The sequence below is a fragment of the Bison bison genome, unplaced genomic scaffold (genome assembly GCF_000754665.1).
Source record: "Bison bison bison isolate TAMUID 2011002044 unplaced genomic scaffold, Bison_UMD1.0 scf7180017864338, whole genome shotgun sequence".
Taxonomy (NCBI): domain Eukaryota; kingdom Metazoa; phylum Chordata; class Mammalia; order Artiodactyla; family Bovidae; genus Bison; species Bison bison.
In genome coordinates, this window is record NW_011494910.1 from 4,501,200 (window position 1) to 4,524,171 (window position 22,972).

Genomic DNA, 22,972 nt, shown 5'->3' on the forward strand with positions numbered 1-22,972 from the left:
CAGACTCATGTCCATTGAGTCGGTGATGCCATCCAGCCATCTCATCCTCTGTCATCCCCTTCTCCTCCTGCCTGAAATCTATCCCAGCAGAAAGTGTTGGTTTTCTCTGTGTTCTGTAAGCATGTGCGATTTCCCCCCAGAGGGGCTATAAAGCAGCCAAGGGCATGAGACCTCCTGAGGCATCACTAATATAGCATTCAGCAGTGTCTTGCAGATTGAAGTCATTTAGTTAGTACATGTTTATGGAAAGAATAATTTAAAACCTATTCTATTATATACAAAGAGTAATCAAAATCTACTCTTGTTTTTTTACGATTTGCATAACTAGGCATATATTTAAAAACTTACTGGCAAATCAATGAGCCAGATAGGCAAGGTCAGTTTTATTCTCCATTTTATTGATGAATCAGTGAGTGCCTGAAATGTAAGGACTGTTTTTGGGTCATCCAAGGTCACCCTGAAAATTGTTGGTGAGAAAGTAAGTGTTAGAAGTCTCCTGGTTCTCGATCCCATTTAGGCCAATCAACACCCTCTACATTCTTTCCATAGAAAATTTATTTCTTCTGCCAGAATTGTGATAGGAAAGCTTCTCTCATTTTCAAGGGATGCTACCTACTGTTCACAATGGGTTAAAAGTGTTATTTATTGGAAAGAATACTTGATTGATTCCACTGCTTAAATCTTTTACCAGCTAAGTGACCTTGGGCAAGTTACTTAATCACTCTGACCACAGTTTCTCCATTTGTGGAATGAAGGAATTGGACTAGATGCACTTGAAGTCGCTTCTAGCTCTAATACTCTAGGAGTGATATTGTGGCAGGGGTCCCCCTGGGTTCCCCCCAAATTAAATGATGAAATGCTTGCATTGCAGGCCACTGTCTTCTCTAAAGGTTCTAGGATTATATCAGCAGGCAGGGGTCAGCTTGCAAAGGGAAGAGACAATAAAACCCTATTTCACTTTTGTCCAACTTTGTAGTAATTTTTGTTACAACTTGAGTAGGTCATGTTACAGAAGGTGTGGGAATAATTTGCAATTATTTCCAGCAATCATTTGTAGTACCGAATCAACATATTCTTAGAATGGTATGATTAAAAATAAATGCTCCAAGAAAAACTGAATTTCATTATATTGGGAAATTTGAAAACCTTCTGATTTCAGGACTTGAGAGTGAGTTGCAACAGTTCCTTGCTTGCTTCACAAACTCAGTAACAACACCCATCCTGTTTATTTCCTATGAAATGGGTCCTTAAGCAGCTGGCATTGCCTATGATAGAACGGAATTATCCCAGTGATTCAGGAATCCTGGGAGGGATGATGGGGAGTGCTAGAGTGAGAAAAATGGTTTTTGTGGATTGTTCTCAGACAGATAAGATGGGTGGTCTGTTCTTTCAACTGGACATCATGTCAGGTCTCTCCCTTGTACACGGGGCCAGAAGTAGAACTGGGGATCCTGTCCCCTGGCATGTTCCCACCACTCTTCCTGAGCCCCTTGTCCCTAAGAACACACAATTTAATGCAAAGAGTAATAAATTTCAATTAGGTCAATGTCTCCATTCTGTCACCAACTTTCTCCTTCATCGCCATGTTGACTCCCTGGGCCTTAGTATCCTCACATCAGTAATAACAGTAGAAAAATATGCTGCTTTTTGAGTAAGTCCTGCCATTCACTGGCTGGGGCAACTTGGGAAAACCTCTTAATTTCTAAGCTTAAGTTTCTTCATCAGAAAGTTGGGTTATAAGACCTACCTCAAAGAGATAATAATTTATTCAACACACATTTATTAAATGCTTACTATGAACTGGGCCCTATTCTAGGCATTTGTAACACAGCAGTAGATAAGGCAGACAAAATTCTTAACCTCAAAAAGCTTATATTTCATTGATGCTTTTGAACTGTGGTGTTGGAGAAGACTCTTGAGAGTCCCTTGGACTGCAAGGAGATCCAACCAGTCCATTCTGAAGGAGATCAGCCCTGGGATTTCTTTGGAAGGAATGATGCTGAAGCTGAAACTCCAGTACTTTGGCCACCTCATGCGAAGAGTTGACTCATTGGAAAAGACTCTGATGCTGGGAGGGATTGGGGGCAGGAGGAGAAGGGGCCGATAGAGGATGAGATGTCTGGATGGCATCACTGACTCGATGGACGTGAGTCTGAGTGAACTCTGGGAGTTGGTGATGGACAGGGAGGCCTGGCGTGCTGTGATTCATGGGGTCGCAAAGAGCCGGACGCGACTGAATGACTGAACTGAACTGAACACGAGAATCAGTTTACATGTATTAGTTTATACATAATACATATTATATATTATGATTATAATGTCTACAGTATTTAATATGTCAGTCCAGGTACTAGGCTTAGGATACTCTCTATATATTATCATTATAATAATATTTTATCGAATCATGCGACAAGGCCCATATCAGACCAGTCTTTTTTTATTTTTAATTTCTTTTATCACCATATAGTTGATTCACAATGTTGTGTTGGTTTCTGGTATACAGCAAAGCAAGTCAGTATAGTCCCTCTTCCTCCTTGACAACCAAGTCTGTTCTCTCTGTGAGTCTGTTTCGCTTTCATAGATAAGTTCACTTGTAATATCAGACCATCTTGACCTACACAGATGGAAATTGGATATGGTTCAGCCTAGCCCAATTTTTACTATCCTTGACTCCCCTTTGCCGTAAACTACACATTTAATCAGCCTCCAGATTTTTTTTAAATGTATTTAAATTCCCTCAAGTCCATCCACATCTCTCTCTCTGCTGCTGCTACTGGTTGAAGCCACAGTGAAATCTCTCTGGGAGCACTTCAGTGGCTGCATTCCCTGTCTACAGTTTTACCTCCCTGAAGTCGATTTTCTAGTGTCTCTCTAATTTAATTGCTCCTTGCTGAAAGCCCTTGTAACACCTTGCTTTTGGATAAAGTGTCAACTCCTTAACATATCTAATTTTGCTTCTACCCTCCAACCAGCTTATCTTTCATTCTTATGTCCCCATCCTCCTCTCTCAGTCTAATTTTAGGCTGTTTGGTAATTACTGATTAATTTGTAAGTCTCCATTTTCAGGTTCAGCTAAGCCTGAGATCCTGTGGTTTTAGGCTACAGAATAAAGAAAGAATAACTTGAAATCAATGTGTTAATTCAATAGTCATCAAGTTCCTTGGGCTATACAGTAGGCACCTTTGCTGAGCACTTTCCAGGAGCCATTGGGTACTGGGACCATGAAGCTGAACAAGGTGCTCTCAAGCTCGTGGGAGATACAAATATATAACCAAAAAATTTCAATTCACTGTCCTAACTACAAAAGAGGTATACAAAATAAAGGTAAGCTCCACAGGTGGGAAGAAGGGATAAATTTTGCCTTGGTAAGTGGTGGTGTAGAGAGAGAAAAAGGTTAGGGTGAGGCAGAGGAAGTTTTTTTTAATAGCAGGTAAATTGAATTGGTGTTTGTACAGAGTGCAGGATGGGCTCTATTGATTAGATTTTTAAAAGAATAATGTATTCTGATATAGGAAAAGGACAGACTCCACTATTAAAGTCAGTTGAGATTGCACGTGAATAACTAAGTTGACTTAATCATTACAGGTAACTTAGAACAAAACAACTGGGTTCTTCATGGTTAATGGAGAGGAATTGACTGGCAGGAGTACAGCTTATATTTCCTGAATGTCTTGTTAGACCATGTTTCTCAATTTTACTTCAATCACAGGTATGGATGAGAAATTGTTTACTTAGCAACAAGGATGGAAAAACAGGCATACACTCAAGAGATATTTAGATATTCACACATGCTTTCAACATTTATCAAGCCTTACAATGAAAGTTATAGTCTTCATTTTCAAAGAACTTTAGGAAGACATTAAAAGGAGTGTTCTGATCAAAGATAGATGAGCCAAGCATCATAGTGACATTGAATGTCAGAATCGGAAAAGGTCTTATACATTATCTATTCCATTGCTCTCAATTTACAAACTGAAATCCAGAAAGACAAAACAACATGCCAAAGTCTTCCTGCTAACTATGGAATCTCTAGACTTAAATACAGTACTTCAGAGTCTTAGATATTGAATAGGAAAAAAAGTTGCAAAGGAATATATTATCTTTCTACCATTTTGAGAGTTTTCAAAGCATTGTTGGAGGGTTAATCTCATGTGCCTTAATTTAATTTTGCCTAGATGTGTGGTCCTGCCTGATGGATTAGTCCTTGTCACGGAGGGCAACATTAGATTCTCACATGCCAAAGAAAAATCTGCTATTGGAAGTCAGAGAAGAGAGAGATTGCTTTGGGCCAATGTAGTTTAGGAATAAAGAATTGGGGTCCACTCTTCAATGACGAATGGAGGGAAAATAGGGTAACCATTTTTAGAGAGAAATGGTGGGAAAAGCAAAGGCAAAATAAAACAGGAGGAGTGAGTCCACAGTGTTGGAGTCAGGGAGAAACCTGGTTAGGATGCCTGGTTTAGAGGAGGGGGTGTAGAGGAGGGGGAAAAGCACCTCTTGGAATTCTCTTTCAGTTCTGTAATTCAGGGATCTTTTCTGTCCTGATTACCATTTTACCTTCCTTCTGGGAGGGAGCCAGAAAGAAAGAGGTATCCTTTAACTAATAACTATAACAAGTAATCCCCAAGAAGTGCTTCTTAGTGGAGGAAGGTGTTGAGGTAATCCAGCCTGCAATTAAACTGCCTCAGGCTGGGAGGAAGTACACTGTCACCAGAGAAATTCCAAGGGAGTTTTAGCCCTCACCTGCTGGAGCTGACTTCCTTCATGTGACTTGTTGCTGCTGCTGCTGCTAAGTCGCTTCAGTCGTGTCCGACTCTGTGTGACCCCACAGACAGAAGCCCACCAGGCTCCCCCATCCCTGGGATTCTCAAGGCAAGAACACTGGAGTGGGCTGTCATTTCCTTCTCCAATGCGTGAAAGTGAAAAGGGAAAGGGAAGTCGCTCAGTCGTGTCCAACTCTTAGCGACCCCATGGACTGCAGCCTACCAGGCTCCTCTGCCCATGGGATTTTCCAGGCAAGAGTACTGAAGTTATATATACACAGTTGGAAGCCCCTTAGCTTGAGACAGACTCCTAGGAGATTGCAGACAGCAGCCCTTCCTGAACTCAGGTATGAGAGCGCCCTCTCTCTACACAATTCATATGGTTCTAGAGATAAGTCCAGTTTTCCCAGTCATCTACCTAGGTGTGTCCAAGGCCATGTCCAAAGGAGTCCTTTTCATTAGGACAAAATATCTTGGAGGATAGAGAGTTGTCAGGTTTATCTTTGTAGTCCAGTACCTAGTATGACATTCAAGATAGTGGGTACTTAATACATGCTGATCAATTTACCACACATCTACTATGTTCAAGGCAACCAACATCATTCTCTATTTGAATGATTTGATCCAAATCTTTTTGAAAAGAACTGATCACTCATTGCTGCTGCTGCTAAGTCACTTTAGTCGTTTCCGACTCTTTGCGACCCCATAGACGGCAGCCCACCAGGCTCCCCCGTCCCTGGGATTCTCCAGGCAAGAACACTGGAGTGGGTTGCCATTTCCTTCTCCAGTGCATGAAAGTGAAAAGTGAAAGTGAAGACGCTCAGTCATGTCCAACCCTTTGCGACCCCATGGACCACAGCCTACCAGGCTCCTCCGTCCATGGGATTTTTCAGGCAAGAGTACTGGAGTGGGGTGTGATCCACAAATCATGCATCATTTGTTTAAAAGTCTAAACAAGTTTCTGGGGTAAATTGAATTATCACCATTTTGGGGCTAAGAAAAGAAAACTTAAAGAGGTGTGTCAACTAGTCCAAGGTCACATAGATGGAGAGTAAGTAACTCCCAGATTTACCTGTGACATTTCCAGTGAAAGTCCAATGTCCTGGACCTCCCTCAGTCTTGGGAAAACTGGGATAACCTACATTGATGGAGATTTGTAGAGCACACATTTGGACTGTTTTCTAACCCAGAGTTCTCTCTGATACTTTGGGGTTTAGTTTGCTTATCCCCTTTTCCTGTATGTGGCAGTATCCCAAGTGAACATGAAGTAAATTATACCAAGCCTATTGCTTGGCGCATAGGAGAATATCAGCAAGCAATCATGATTATTATTGCTGTGCCAAGCCACACTGGAGCCTAAGGTAAAGGGTAAAGATGTACACGCCTATACATATGCTTTTATTATTTTGTGTATGTTATTTTTTCAAGATATTAAGGTAGTGGAAAATTCTTGAAAATTTGAAAAGTAATTGTATTACAACTCACATTATTTTTAAGCTTAAATATGTTATTTATGTTCCAAACACAATTTATTATAATTTTACTTTTCTGGTTTTAAGGGAAGAAACTCATCATTGATATTTTCATCATATATTTCTGGGAAAAATTAATCACTATCGGTACACGGAAACATAGACACAGATATAGATACATAGATAGGTATAGATGGATGATAAACATATATAAATGGCTCGATAGATCATATATAGATAGATATGAGCGCTTCCCTGTTTAGCTCAGCTGGTAAAGAATTTGTCTGCAATGCAGGAGACCCCCGTTCAATTCCTGGGTCGGGAAGATCCCCTGGAGATGGGGTAGGCTATACCCTTTCCAGGATTCTTGAGCTTCACTGGTGGCTCAGTCAGTAAAGAATCTGCCTGTGATGCAGGAGGCCTCGGTTTGATCCCTGGGTTGGAAAGATGCCCTGGAGGAGGGCATGGCAACCCACTGCAGTATTTTTGCCTGGAGAATCCCCATGGACAGAGGAGCCTGGTGGGCTACAGTCCATGGGGCTGCAAAGAGTCAGACATGCCTGAGAGACTAAGCACCGCACAGACAGATATCAGTACTCATCTTCCCTGTTGTCCTGGATTCCACCATGGCTCGGCATGGCATTGTCAGATTCTGTCTTTATTTAAATTGTCGGTCTTTGCTCACCATGGATTTTTTGTTGTTGTTGTTAATTTTGCTACTGCACTAAAACATTCTTTATCTTGATTAAAGAGACTTTTGCCCCCTCAAGTTTTGTGCCTGAGATGAGTGCTTCACTCTCCTCTTCCTAATCTCAGCCCATTATTATTTTATCTTAACACTCAGCAAGTACTATAAAATGCCCTCTTCTAGAGCAAGCTTTGCCCCAAGAAGAAATGAGTTCCTTCCCGCCTTTTTCCTCTTTCTCTTGGGAATGCTTTCTTGATCTTGAACCTGAATTACAAGGTTAGGAAAGCTTATACTCTTGGATGAGGCCCAGGTGTGCCTGACTACAGTCTTCCTGCAGAGGGCACAGTGGAGTCCAGCCACCCCCAGAGGGTGGAGAGGTGTTAGGTGGAATTAGGCTGATTGCCCAACAGAACTTGTCTTTCCCTGGCAGGATTATTATGAAATCATTGACTTTCTACCTGGCTTCTGGGCTGAAATAAGTCTACCGTCCCCAAACAATCAACTTGATCTCAGACAAATGTCAAGTAGAGCTAAGTTCCTCTGCCCTGGGGACGGCCATGAAAATCCAGACAGTTTCCCTCAAATGCTTTTGGTGGCTCAGGAACAGCTTCTGTGTGGTTGTTTTCCCCCAGTTCCTCTGTAGGTCTAAGGGGAGGAGAAGGGTGAGTTACACTGGCATTCTGGAAAGGAAAACTATATACGTCAATTCGCCAAAACATGTTTTGACATTATCCCTGAGATGTCGTCCTGTGTCTACTCACTGCAAGTGCCTGCTGCCCCAGGCTTTACCTGCTGGGCAATGACGATGGGGCTGGGAGGGGAACAAAATAAAGGAACCAGGACCTGTAGCACCAACCCACAGGCAGGCTCTGAACAGGCACCTGAAGGCGTCTCTTCTGGGAGGCTCACAGTCTTTCTTAGTAAGTTGAATGAATGGACCAGACCATCTGAAGTCAGATGAAGCTATTAAGTTTCTTGAGGGGCATGGGGGATGGGAGAGAGAAGTCCTTAGTGGTGGCATTGGCTTATTAAGGGATGGGATGGGGAAATAGGTAAGTCATGCTGTTCCCTTTGAATTCTTAGCTCCTGTGGTCTCCAGATTCTGGCACAAGATGAGAGGTTCTGGTCTTCCCCTCTGCCTTCTTTCTGCTGTGTTTTATCTCTTCTGGACACCTTCTGCTGGGCTGAAAACACTGCATTTGGGAAGCTGTGTGATCACCACAAATCTTCAGGGAATTCGAAGTGGATTTTCAGAGATTCGGGACAATGTGGTATGTGAGGGAGGCACCCCACCTTTCATCTTGTGACTGCTTCCCCACTTTTCTACTTATCTGTCCTCCATCAGGGTGGTCACAAAAAGAAGCAGGTTGGGGGCTCCTTACCAGGAGGATATGTTGCCAGGAAGTATCTATAGTTCATAATGTAAAAGTGTTTTTGGAGAGGGATTCTGCCCACTGGGCCATGGCACGGAGCGGATGGGAGGTCTTGATGTCTAGGATCCTGGTGGGAGTCACTGACCTGTACTTTCTTACCTTGCCCTTTTCTGTTTAGCAAGCCAAAGATGAAATCATTGACGTCAGAATCTTGAGGAAGACTCAGTCTTTGCAAGGCACAAAGGTATGTGTTTGGTCCATATGAATTCTGGGAGGAAATATGAATTGGGGGCATCTTCATCGACCTTGTCCCTGGACACCCTGCCCTCACCAATACACCAGTCTTCTTTGTAGCCTGCAGATCAGTGCTGCCTCCTCCATCATATACTGAGACTTTACCTGGACAGGGTATTCAAAAACTATCAACCCCCTGACCACCATATCTTCCGGAAGGTCAGCCGTCTTGCCAACTCTCTTCTCACCATCAAGAAGGACCTCCGGCTGTGTGTGAGTATGGGTCTTGGGTAAAAGGACCCACCTCAGCACATAACTTAGCAATCAGGCTCATCTTAGACCCATTTAATGGATGGAAAAACTGAGTTCGAGAGTTCTAAATTAATATGTGTTGAGCTATGTGACTAGGTAATAAGAACTCAGTTATATTGACTTTTGGATACATGCTCTATGCAAAATGTCTCAAGAACTATAAAGTGCTGGCTCTTTGATGTCACCAACAATCATCACTATATGTGAATGAAATCATGGTTCTTCTGTGAGTTATCCTATGGTGTTTTAGGGCATCCTGAGCCCAGGCAGCTAATCAGCAGACCACCAGACTCAACCTCAAGATAGGACCTCAGAACCCAATTCGCTCTTCCCATGACGCTCTCTGGGAGGGAAATAGATTAGAACAGGGGTGCAGGCCAGAAGGGACACAGCGCTCACAAACTCCTTCAGTGCTGCCTGTTTCTGAACGGAAGCAACGAGCTCTATATTTGAGCGTAAAACGCTGGCTTCCTTTTCTAGCTGATGTACACTTTAGTGATCCCAAATAAAGAAGTATGAAAATATTTCTACAGGTGGAAAGAACAGAACTCCTACCTACTTCATGTCAATGGCAGAAGATTGCAATCTTTAATAACATCTATCATTCTTTGGTATTCTTTTCAGCATGCCCATATGTCATGCCCTTGTGGGGAAGAAGCAAAGGAGAAATACAGCCAGATTCTGAGTCACTTCGAAGAGGTATATGCAATTTTGGCCTTGGTTGGGATGAGTGTGTTTTCAGAAATGATATCATAGATGGGTGGGATGGACATTCATACTCGAAGAAATCCTAGTGGCCCTCTGAGGGCACATGGACTATCCATCTGCTTTAATGGGTATCCCAGGGGATATCCATGCAGGCTTTAGAAGGGTGCTGTCTCTGGAAGACGCTCTGGGAATCAAGAAGGAATAGCTGTGATTTCATCAAGTCACCCCGGAGACATCTGGACCTTTCAGTTTCACAGATTAGAGGCATTAATTTTCCACATTCACACACACACGTGTGCATGCTAAGTTGCTTCAGTCGTGTCCGACTCTTTGCGACCCTGTGGACTGTAGCCCACCAGGCTCCTCTGTCCATGGGATTCTCCAGGCAAGAATACCTGAGTGGGTTGCCAAGCCCTTCTCTAGGCGGTCTTCCTGACCCAGGGATGGAACCCTCATCTCCTGCGTCTCTTGCATTGCAGGCAGAATCTTTACTACTGGGCCACGGGGGAAGCCTTCACACACATATACATCCCTTCAGAAACAGTCATTCACCATTTCACACATGACTTTGCCATGCTCTTTCTCACCTCAAAGCCTTCGCATCTCTGTCAGGAAGACTGGAGTTTGTTTGCTGCACACTCTACTCATCCTTTAGGACTCAGCCTAGGTATCACCTACTCATCCTTTAGGACTCAGCCTAAGTATCACCTACTCATCCTTTAAGACTCAGCCTAGGTATCACCTCCAGGAAGGCACTGGCTACTTCTCTGAGAGTTAAGTGCCTCCCTGTCGTCCTGAGGGGACCCCGGCAGTTATTCACCACACTGCATTTTAATTGCCTGCTTCTGCTTGTCTCCTTTACATGACTGTGAATTCCTTGTGGGTAGTGATGGTGCCATTTATCCCTGAATCCCTAGCCAGTCCAGTGCTTAGCACAGTAAATATTTGTTCAGTGGGAGGATGCACAGTAGGCAATCCCTAAACACACAAACACACACACACACACACACACACAGAAACACATATCTTTCTTTGAAAAGCAGCTTTACTCTCTGTGATTCAAGAGGCTTGGGTTGTAGTCCCAATTCTGCTGCTCTTCTGGGCCTTAGTTTCCCTATGTAAGACTAGTGTGACTGCTGCTGCTGCTGCTGCTAAGTTGCTTCAGTCTGTCTGACTCTTGGCGACCCCATAGACGGCAGCCCACCAGGCTCCGCTGTCCATGGCATTTTCCAGGCAAGAGTACTGGAGTGGGTTGCCATTGCCTTCTCTGCTAGTGTGACTAGACTCTGTGATTTTCCCTCTTGTGAGATCTTGAGGTTCCATAATGTCTTTCAAGCTCTTCATTTTGAAAATACGCTCCATTTATAATCCCTGACAGACCTACCAGTGAAAGGAGAGGATTGAACTTGGAGCCCATGTCGTCTCTATGAGTTGCTCACCTCTTTACTTTGTGTCTTCCAGCTTCCGCCTCAGGCAGTGGTGGTGAAGGCTTTGGGGGAGCTAGACATTCTCTTGCAATGGATGGAAGAGGCAGACTAGGATGAAAGTGATGCTGCTGAGAGTATTCTAGGCTCAGCCCTCAGGACCCATGGAAGTACGACCCCGAACCACTGTCTCTTTGTTGTGTAATTTAGTGCTGATGACCATGTCCATTATTTATTTATTATTTGTTTCCTTATTGTGGTTATTAGTGTTTCTACTCTTAATTAAAGAAACACAATGCCAGAGAATGTTCAAACTACTGCACAATTGCACTCATCTCACATGTTAACAAAGTAATGCTCAAAATTCTCCAGTCTTCAACAGTACATGAACCAAGAACTTCCAGATGTTCAAGCTGGATTTAGTAAAGGCAGAGGAACCATAGATCAAATTGCCAACATCCTCTGGATCATCGAAAAAGCAAGAGAGTTTCAGAGAAACATTTACTTCTGCTTTATTGACTACACCAAAGCCTTTGACTGTGTAGATCACAACAAACTGTGAAAAATTCTTAAAGAGATGGGAATACCAGACCACCTTACCTGCCTCCTGAGAAATCTGTATGCAGGCCAAGAAGCAACAGTTAGAACTGGACATGGAACAACAGACTGGTTCCAAATAGGAAAGAAGTATGTCAAGGTTGTATATTGTCATCCTGTTTATTTAACTTATTTGTAGAGTTTATCATGCGAAATGCCAGGCTGGCTGAACCACAAGCTGGAATCAAGACTGCCAGGAGAAATATCAATAACCTCAGATATGCAGATGACACCACCCTTATGGCAGAAAGTGAAGAAGAACTAAAGGGCCTCTTGATGAAAGTGCAAGAGGAGAGTGAAAACGTTGGCTTAAAACTCAACATTCAGAAAACAAAGATCATGGCATCCGGTGCCATCACTTCATGGCAAATAGATGGGGAAACAATGGAAACAGCAAGAGACTTTATTTTTGGGGCTCTAAAATCACTGCAGATGGTGACTGCAGCCTTGAAATTAAAAGACAGTTACTTCTTGGAAGAAAAGCTATGACCAACCTAGACAGCATATTAAAAAGCAGAGACATTACTTTGCCAACAAAGTCTACATAGTCAAAACTATGGCTTTTCCAGTAGTCATGTATGGATGTGAGAGTTGGACTATAAAGAAAGCTGAGCACCGAAGAATTGATGCTTTTGAACTGTGGTGTTGGAGAAGACTTTTGAAAGTCCTTTGGACTGCAAGGAGATCCAACCAGTCTATCCTACAGGAAATCAGTCCTGAATATTCATTGGAAGGACTGATCCTGAAGCTGAAACTCCAGTACTTTGGCCACCTGATGGGAAGAACTGACTCATCTAAAAAGACCCTGATGCTGGGAAAGATTGAAGGCAGAAAGGAGAAGGGGATGGCAGAGAATGAGATGGTTGGATGGCATCACTGACTTGATGGGCATGAGTTTGAGCAAGCTCAGGGAGTCGATGATGGACAGGGAAGCCTGGCATGCTGCAGTCCATGGGCTCACAGAGAGTTGGACAGGACTGTTTAGTCAGAGTGACTAAACAGAACTGAACTCTTAACCTGGATCATGGTTTTATAAGATTTTAGTAAGATCTTTTCTACTGTTGGTTGTATTTATTAGTTAATGTATTTATTTATTTTTCTATTTAACTTATTTTTCTATTTGAAAATGAGACTTTTTAAAAACAACTCACAGATTATATTTATAAGCTGACTAGAGCAGGTTTTTCATAGAGTGAACAAACTCTCTAAGTTCTAGAGGAGTGGCTAGAATTTTATTAAATTAAGGATATATTTACTGACCACCAGTGTTCTGTGAGATATTTAAAACTGAACTAATGGCTACTAAGTGTGGGTTGTGGAAGAAGGAATTTTGATGTAAGATTATAGGCTTGTGTTACAATTACTGACCACCCCACTCAACTCCTAGACCCCAGACTTGTGTCTCTTCCAGCTATGGAAGCCTATGTGGCCAGGATATATTTTTACAAATAAAGTTTTCTTTGTATAATATCTGCTTGCAGTTTGAGAATGCATCAGGAGTGGAAACAATGGCTTCCACTGGGATTGAGCTTGATTGGGATGAGTTTCTAAAGGGATGGGCTTGAGTCTTATATGACCTAGGGACCTTGTACTCCTTTGGGGCAGGAAGTTGCCAGTGGGAACCTAGGCCTTCTCTCTGCTGCCAAACACACCTCCACCCCACTGCTGCCACACCCACCCCAGAGCTGTGGGTCTGCCAAATCACCCACAGCTCTGATTCCTCCACACGAAGGGGCTGTACGGGGATGAGGGGCATCAGCCCTCCCTGCTTCTTTCTCCCTGGCACTGAGCAGTCTTCTCTGTGCTCCTGCTTTCTCCCTCATTTCAGGCTCTCATACTTTTGTGTCAGAGGTCTTACTTGCAACACAAATTACAATGAGCAGGAGGTTCTATTATAAGGGTTAAGAAGACATAGGTGCAAAGTGTCCTGCCTAGGGAGGTGCGTACGCACTCTTTGAAGGCCTTTCCATTTTGGATTCTGGCCAGCGCCACAGTCTAGGTTATTCTTGGATCAAGTCTTTGTGTTTGGAACCAACTACTAAGTTGGTGTTCTCGGTCTAGGCCCCTTTCATGCTGAGCTTCCCTGGGCTCGAAGGAGCCAAAACTCTGGCCTGGGCTGCTTGCCTCCTCCCTGTCCAGCTCAATCTGAGCTGCATCTCAGCTTAGCAGTTTACCTTGCTCAGTTTCAGAAACAGCAGACTAATGCTTCTATAGTGAGCTTTGCTGTCTCTGCTCCCAACCCTTATCCCAGGTCCTGATGAAACTTAAAGAACTTTACTTTTCCTCATTATTAAGTGACAACTGCCCAGTGGAGAAAATTTGGAAAATACAAAGAAGTATAGAAAAGAAAATTAAAATCACTCATAATCTTATCACCCACAGATAACAAGTCTGAAATATTTAGGTATGTTTTTTCTACATCTTTTTTTTATTGGATTCAAGTCATGATTCACCTCTCATTACCTGAGTGGTTTGGGCTGTAAAACTTAACCTTCTTGGAATTTAATTTCTTCTTCTGGAAAACAACGTTTCAGGGTGATGGAAGAAATGGTTCTTTACATTCCTTTAAAACAGGGCATTTTCTGCTTTTATATTCCTCATTATGATCACCCTTCTCCGATCAGAATTTCTTGTTGCCCCTCCCCTGGTTTCCCTGACCAGTCTGACAAACAACTCAGCTTTGGCTCTCAAGGAATAGTTGAGAAGGAGAATTCACTGAACTCAGTGTAAAATGAGAACCAATACCTCCAAGAGAGGGCTTCCCTGGTGGCTCAGACGATAAAGAGTCTGCTTGCAGTGTTGGAGACCCAGGTTCAATTCCTGAGTCAGGAAGATCCCCTGGAGGAGGAAATTGCAAACCACTCCAGTATTCTTGCCTGGAGAATCCCATGGATGGAGGAGCCTGGTGGGCTCCAAACAGCTGGACACAACTGAGTGACTAACACTACTACCTCCAAGAGATATGTGATGGCAAAGAGGAGGCTAGTTTTATCTGCCAAGTGTGAGTCTTTCAGATGGGCATGTCTCAGGTTGACCTACAGAGCTGAGGATGAAGTTCCTCCATTTGTTTCTTGAGAAGTGTTTCTGATTCTTCTGAAAGTCTGGGCCATGGGAAGCCTTGGTCTTTTGGAATTCCATGTTACCATGTGACCACTCCTTACCTGTCTATTCCTCTCCCCTGTAGGACCCATTTCCTCCTCTAAGTTATTTTTCTGGTCTCCCCTTGACCTATCAAGTACCAACAATGGGGAATACAGCAGTGGAGAGTCAAGTTAGTTTGGGGACATGAAGGTGGGCCTTTAAGGGACAGACTCTAAAGAATAGTTTGCAATTGTCACTTTCAATTCATTAAATTAAAATTAAACAATGAAAATCATTGCTGTCATTTATTAAGTACTTATGTGCCAGTCACTGTACTGGAAACTTCACATACATTATCTTATTTAATCCTTAAACCTGTGAGATACGTTATTATTACCAGTTTGCAAGTGAAAACGTGTTCAAAGGTGATAAGCAATTTGTGTACGGGCAGAACAAAGAGTTGAACGCAGACACCCTGATACCATAGCCCTATATGACTTCCCACTCTATAAGCCACTTCTTTCCCAACAGTGGCATCTTGTGTTCAGAAGCTCAGTAGTGAAGAATAATAAGTTTGGGCTTCATAGAGATACGAGTGAAAATCCTGACTCAGAAACTCACTATCTTGGACAAGTGACATAGCTATCCTTAGTATTATCCTTAGTTTCTTTATCTGAAAAGTAGGATTATACTACTTATCATGCTGGGTTGATGTGAAGAATAAACTATAACTTGTACAAGCACATCTTAAGTATCAGGTACTGTTCTAAGTGTGTTACAAGTGTCCATTTAATTCGCACAAGAGCATGATGAGATAGGTGCTGCTGTTATTCCCATTTTATGGATGAAGAAACTAAAGACCAGAAAGGTAAAATCTCTTGTTCGAGTTGTTCAAGTTCACAGCAAATATTTCTGAAGGTAAAATATGAAGACAGATGGCAGCCTAGTGAACCATGCATTTAACCACTTCGATTTGCTAGCTGGTTGGAATGCCCAGTACTTTGAGAGCTCTTGGTCAGTAGAGGCTCTGGCTGTAGCAGTAGCTCTGCCTGGAGAGGAAAGTGATGAGCCTTCCTTCCAAGCTATTAACTCCCTGGTGCCACTTACCTCTATAACATCTTTATTGAACTTCATTTTTCTAGGCATCTGAACCTTGTCTCCTCAATAAGCAGAATAAGTTCCTTTGGAAATGATAGGATTGACCTGTCAGCTCTGATTACTTTAAGCTCTTAGACCTTGGATTAAGAACCTTAGAACCACTCTACTTTTCTGGGCCTCAGTTTCTGCTGAGAGAGTGCATATAAAGATGGACAATGGCTACACTCTGTATAAAAGTAGAACTCTGATCCATAGTCTGCAGCACCCAGCCCAGGAAACCAACCCATTATCTGCAGTAAGCAGCCTATGGAGCTGGTCTGCTATCTGTAAGCTAGATTGGTATGAAATCAGACCACAGTCTCTAGCAACCAGCCCATGAAGGCAAACCATAACTCTTGTAGCCGTTGGATTCAAATGGCCAGGACTTGATTAAAAACTGGCAACTTCCTCAATTTTTGTCCCTGTTTCTAACCAAGCATGAACCGGAAAAAGCCAAATAATGTGTCCTTAACCAATCACATAGGATGTTCTGCCTCTAGTTAGCCTACTGATGGCCCCTCGTGTCAACAACCTCCAGTTAAGGCATATCTGACAAGTTCCCTGTTTTCTCCTGTAACGATTTCCCACTTCTGCAGGCTTCTGTCGTTCAGTTGCTCAGTTGTGTCCAACTCTTAGAGTCTCTGCAGAAACGTGTCATGGTGGCTGACTCTCTTTCTATAACAAGCTCTGAATAAATAGCTTTGCTTGATCTCTTTTGGTTGGTCTTCATTTACTCCACACTGCAAAATTAAATGAAAGAGTTAGGACAGATAATTCTGAATTCTAGAAACTGGATGTGCTAAATCTATCTCGGAAGATCAGATCTAGCTGCTGCTGCCTTCATGACTGGAAGGGGTTTGTATGGTTCTTGTGTCACCAGCTTTGGATTCAGAATTTGAGGTGAGCATATCAATTGGAAATACCCAGGTGATGTCAGTGAAATTGGACAAGGCTTCCCTCTGATGGAGGGGTGGGCTCAGAAGGCAGAGGATCTCCTAAAGCTACGAATGAGATCCAGCTGCAGGGTGGCTCAAAGAATAAAAAAGTCTGCTGAACCTTTCATTTCTACCATGCCCTAGGATTGCCCCAACTTCTTATTTTCAAGGACTCAGGTCTTCTCCAACATAGTCCAGTGTAACTTTGTCTACCTGTTTCTCTTCCATACAGATGGAGAATGAATGGACCATTCCCCTGCAGGACTCTAAAGTTCCTGCAGGACAGGACTGTGTTAAAAAAGCCTACTTTATTTCAGCACAGTATAAAATTACATTATTGATGAGGACTAAATTTAAAAGCAGGCGAACAGAATGTGTCTTTAAAAGTTAAAAAACAAAAAAAACCCAACTACTATTCTATGTTTGAGGCCCTCAGCCAATTTTTTCATGAATTAACAGCTTTCGCCTTTGCTAGAAAATAGATAACCCACCCTGCAGATTGGGCCTTGTCAACAGGAGGCAGCAGAAAAACAACTGGTAAAAGAATGAACTAACAGAGCCACTCCTGATTCACTGCAAGACTGGGAGGAAAGCAGGTGACAGACATTCTGGTTCAGCCCAGCTGTCAGGAGCACAATGAGTCAGTCGCTTAACAGGAAGAAGGCAGGACTCAGAGGCCTGGAGGCAGGAAGCTGTGGATTACAACCAGAGTGCTAATACCTTTCAGAGTACATTCTTTGAACATTAGAGATAGGAGAGGACTTACAAATTACTTTACAGGGTAGCTGGGGTTCAGAGAGGAAAGTGACTTGCCTAAGATTACACAGAGAGTTATGGCAGAGTTGACATTAAAGCTCAGGTCCCTGTACTTCCAGGACCACTACATCTCAATTTGGTTTAAGAAGAAATAAAAATAACCCAGATTGGAAATGAAGTCAGTCTTTATGCATAGATTACAGGCCCATCTAGGGAGAAATATCCAATGGACTTAGAACAAGCTAGTAGAATAAAAAAGTTTTGTTTGATAGCAGGATACAAGGATACAAGATCAGTTGTATTCCCATATACCAGCACAATCAACTGGAACTTGAAATTCTTAAAAAATACTACTTACAATAGCATCAAAAAGTAGGAAATCCTTGAGGATAAATCAAGAACAAAATATGTAGAAGGGCACCAAACTTCCCGTGCCTGCAGAGAGCTGTGGTACAGACAGGGGCTGAGAGGAGAGTGGCTGCCAACAGAGGGCGCAGGGCGGAAGCATGGCCCACAGCCCTGGTGGAAGATCCGCTTCCAACCGGTGGTGGCCCTCATCAAAGCCGGCAAGACTGACAAGGCTTCGGCCTTGGTCTCTGCCCCGGTGCCCACCCCGGACGCTGAGATCCTGCTGACCCAAGGGCTGGGGAGAAGCCCTTGGGAGGAGGGCCCCCTCACCATCCCTACAAGACGCGGGGGCTCTGTCCATGGGCATGGACCTGCCGCTCATGGGCCTGGTGTTCGCCTCCGTCCACATCTACAGATCCTTCTTTCTCATTCAGCTGGCCCGAGACAATTTTTTCCACTGTGGGGTCTTCTAGGAGTCCTACCTGTCCTTCCGGGTCCGCACTCGCATGGAGCTAGAGGAGGACGGAAGATCTAACTGGAGGAGAGGAACTGCGAGGGCATCAACGTGCTCATGCCCTGGTTTGGGGACATCCTCCACGATTCCAGCAAGGCTCACTGTCTATCACGACTTCTCCCTGGACAGGAGCCACTTCATTGTTCAACGCCACCAACCTGCTGCCCCCTGGCAACTTCTGGGAGTTCCTGGTGAGGACGTGCAGAGAGGCACCAACTTCCTGCAGACATACATCACCCCGGAGGAGATGGTGGTCAAGGAGCACGTCAGCGACAGGAGGCCTCGGCCTTCTTCGCCTCCCACCTGTTTGTAGCAGGAAGGACACCTACCGCCGGTGGCGCCGGGTCACCCGGAAGCGGAAGTACAAACGAGGGGCCAACAACAGCAATGGCCACCCGCCATTTTGAGAGCTCCTGGGTGCGGAGACGCCAGGGTGAGGGTGGTGGGAAACCTGCCTCGGGCTCCAGGCTTGCCCCGACCCTCTCTCATTTTCTCTGGAGGCCGCTCCCTGGCTCTCCTTCCATTCACTTAGCTCATGCTTTGGACACCTTTCCCTAGATGGGACGTGTGTCCCCTTTTCTCTCCAGCCCTGTTCACCTCCCTGTACCACAGCTGTGACGTCTCAAGGCCACCATCTCTGCCGACTTCTCAGGCCTGGGGGGTGGGTGGGGCGCCCCAAGATGGTTTCTGTGACCCTCATGAGGTCAGATGACTGGGGTCCTGAGTGGCAGCCAAAGGAGAAGGATTGGCTGGAAGGACCAGGCCTGGCCGGGTGTTGGGGTGAGGAGAGGGAGTGGGTTCAGGGATGTCTGCATAGCTGGGAGAGTCCTGAAAGGCACCTTGCCAAACCCACTTCCTCGCCAGTGCTGACTCCCGGGCCTGAGCTGAGGATGGAGGAAATGTGCTCAGGAATGGCGCCCCCCACCCCCTCCTCCAGAGCCCAGGGACGGTGGCTGTCCTGGGGATCTCTCCAGGACTCATGTCAGTGCCTTCAGCCACCAGTGGGAGCCTGAGTTTGGAGGGGTGGGATGAGTCTGTCAAGCACAATCAACTTCCCAGTGGAACCAAAGAAGGAAGGAGTCGGGGCTGGAAGGGCAGGAGCTCAAGGAGGATCCCCTAAGCCACAGTCACAGAGGAACATCTTGGGGTGGAGCGGTTCTCTTTTCATCCTGTCTACTAGCAGCTGGGCAAGATGAGCAGTGAGAAGAGAGCGGTGTGTAGGTCCTGCTGAGGGGGTGGGGCTCCCTGCTTTCCAGCTCAGGGCTGTTTTGGAAGATACCTGGGGGAAGGAGAGGAACAGCCATCTGGTACTTGTGCACCCAGCCTCTTCTTTGTTCTAAAATTCCGTCCCCCTCTGCTTTGGGCAATGCAACATTATTTTCCTTTTCCCTCTCACTTTTGCATATTTTTACTGGTCATTTCACATGTTAACCATTCTCAGTCCTGAGCCGTGAGGAGGAGGGCTCCCATTTCTCCTGTCAGACTTAAGTGCTCTCTGGGGATGAAACTTAAATGTTTTGTATATTTTCTCAATCAGATCTCTTTTCATAAGTGTTTGTAGAACCTTTGACTTCTGGAAAAAAAAAAAAAAAAGATGTAAAAGAGCTCTATACTGAAAACTGTAAATCATTGCTGGCGAAATGAAAGACTATCTAAATAATGGAGGAATTTCCCTGATGGGCCACACACCCAGTGCAGGGTGCCTGGGATGGATCACTGGATCCCACATGCTGCAAGGAAGATTGAAGATTCCCTGTGCCACAACTAAGAGACCTGGCACAAGCAAATAAAGAAATATTTAAATATTTAAAAATAATAAATAATGGAGAGATATACCATATTCTTAGGTCTTGATAATTATTAAGATGCTAATTCTCCCCAAATTGATCTATATATTCAATGCAATCAGTATAAAAATTTCAGTAGCCTTTTTTTAAGGTAGAAACTGACAAGTTCACTTTAAAATTCATATTAAAATGCAACAAACTTAAAATAATCAAAATAACTGAAAAAGAACAAAATTGGAGGATTAATATTATTATATTTGAAGACATATAAAGCCATGGCAGGGCTTCCCTGGTGGCTCAGAGGTTAAAGTGTCTGCCTGGAATGCGGGAGACCCACGTTCCATCCCTGGGTTGGGAAGATCCCCTGGAGAAGGAAATGGCAACCCACTCCAGTACTCTTGCCTGGAGAATCCCATGGAGGGAGGAGCCTGGTAAGTTACAGTCCATGGGTTCGCAAAGATTCAGACACTACTGAGCGATTTCACTTTAATTTTCAAAGCCATGGCAATCAAGAGAGTGTGGTTCTGGTATAAAAATAGATGAATAGAGTGTAGAATGAAAAGTTCCGAAAAAGACCTGCACATCTGATTTTCAACAACAGTGCAGAGGCAATTTAGTGGAGATAGAATGATCTTTCAAGAAATGGTGGTAAAATAATTGGATATTGTATAGAAAAAAATCAACTTGGACCTATATTTTACATATACAAGTTAACTCAAAATGGATCATCAATCTAAATGTACAATCTACAATTTTAAAACTTCTCAAAGAAGACCTGAGGGAAAAACCTTCATAATTTTGAGTTAGCCAAAAAGATTCCCTAAATACAAAACCAAAAGCAGAATCCATAAAAAACCAAATTGGAAGGTTAGACTTCATTAAAGTTAAACACTTCTGCCCTTTAAAAGATGCTTAAGAAAATGAAAAGATAGCCCGTAGTCTGGGAGTAAATATTTGCAAATCCCTGTATATAATAAAGAATGTGTGACCAGAAAATATAGAGAATACTCAAAACTCAATTATAAGGAAGCAACCCAATTAAAAACTGAGCACAAAATTTGAACAGACACAAAAGAAGATAAATATATGTAGAAAAGAAGCACATGAAAAGATGCTTAACATTGTCTTTCATTAAGTAAATACAAATTAAAACCACAGTGAGATATCACAACATACTTATTAGAACGGTTAAAAAAAAATTGACCATATCAGGTGGTAGGGGAAGGTGTGGAGAAACTCAAACTTACATGGTCTGTTGGGAGTGTAAAATGATACAACCACGTTGAAAATAGTTTGGCAGTTTCTCAAAAAACTGAAGAAACAGCTGCCATATGACCCAGTTATTCCGTTCCTAGGCATTTATCCAAGAGAAAAGAAAACATATGTTCATGAAAAGACTTGCACATAAACATTTTATGAAAGGTTTATTTTTATTAGCCCCAAATTTGAAACAACTAAATGTCTACCAACAAGTGAATGGTTAAACTATAATGAATATGTTCATTATCTTGGCGATGATTTCCAGTTGTATACATATGCCAAAGCTTATCAAATTGTACATTTTAAATATGTGCAGTTTATTGCTTGCCAATTGTGTATCAGTAAAATTCTTCGAAAACAGTTCAATTCGAGGTAATTCCTCTTTCTAGGCCTCGTGGAGATTGTTGTTGTTGCTGTTTAGTCACTGAGTCCCCCATGGACTGTATGTAGCCCACCAGGCTCCTCTGTCCATAGAGTTTCCCAGGCAAGAATACTGGAGTGGGTTGCCATTTCCTTCTCCAGGGGATCGTCCCAGATCAGGGATTGAACATTGGCAAGAGGATTCATTACCACTGAAGTACCAGGGAAGCTTTTGTGCAGGTTAGAGGCATTTAAAGAGAGTGAGATTGTGAGGACAAGTCATTGCCAGCAATATAAGACTTTAATGACAAGGAAAGACCTCCATGTAGAAAGATGAGGGAAGGCTTTCTGAAGGAGGGATCCTTGAGTTAGACTGTGAAGGATTAGCGGGGATGTCAACAAGTAGCCTAAAAAGACAAAGGACCTTGATGTCCTGCTCCCCCAGGGAAGTGGTTCCGCCTGTGCTAATATCAATATTCTGTCACACGTATAGCATATAGCAGTTCAAAACACTCTTATTTAATGTATGTTATTTACTTATTTATGTCCCACTTTCTATCAAAGTTATTGAGAGTGACTTATGAGAATACATGTAATACAACAAGATTTAAGGAAGCTAGATGAAACAGAACACAGATAATACAATGATGTTGAGCTAAGATTATTCTGCAAAGGACATGCCATGAGGTTCTGAGTCATAACTCGCTAGAAGGATCAAAATTCAGCTCTGAGCTTTACCGAGGCTGGAACAAAGCGGGAAACATGATTACTACAAAATTCTCTAAACACTTTGCCTGGGTTATCTTTTTCGATCTTCATGGACATGCCTAGTAGGTGTATCTCTCCCGCCAGTGGCAAAAGATGGTGGTTTTTCTGAAGGTGTTGAGGAGCTGGTGAATATGTGGAAAAATCTTCCTGTTTGTCTGTTCTGCCTGAAGGAGAAAATTGCTACTGGCTTTTAGTTGTGTGGCTTCCCTTGTAGCTCAGTTGGTAAAGAATCTGCCTGCAGTGCAGAAGACTAGGTTTGATCCCTGGGTTGGGAAGATCCCCTGGAGAAGGAAATGGCAACTCACTCCAGTATCCTTGCCTGGAAAATCTCATGGACAGAGGAGCCTTGTGGACTGCAGTCCATGGGGTTGCAAAGAGTTGGGCACGACTGAATGATGAACACAATGAGAAGAATTCAAGAAAAGGTGCAAAAATCAGGAAATTAAAAAAAAAAA

General features: G+C 43.4%; 1 protein-coding gene and 1 pseudogene across 1 annotated transcript; both read left to right on the forward strand.

Annotated features, from left to right (window-relative positions):
• Nucleotides 1-8,035: 8,035 nt before the first annotated feature.
• On the forward strand, nucleotides 8,036-11,089 carry IL20 (interleukin 20). The gene is made up of 5 exons (XM_010854263.1): nucleotides 8,036-8,194; nucleotides 8,475-8,540; nucleotides 8,651-8,803; nucleotides 9,467-9,541; nucleotides 11,012-11,089. The coding sequence occupies exons 1-5, from the start codon at nucleotides 8,036-8,038 to the stop codon at nucleotides 11,087-11,089; spliced, it is 531 nt and encodes a 176-aa protein (XP_010852565.1).
• Nucleotides 11,090-18,187: 7,098 nt separating this feature from the next.
• LOC104998879 lies at nucleotides 18,188-18,900 on the forward strand (annotated as a pseudogene).
• The last annotated feature ends 4,072 nt before the right edge of the window (nucleotides 18,901-22,972 follow it).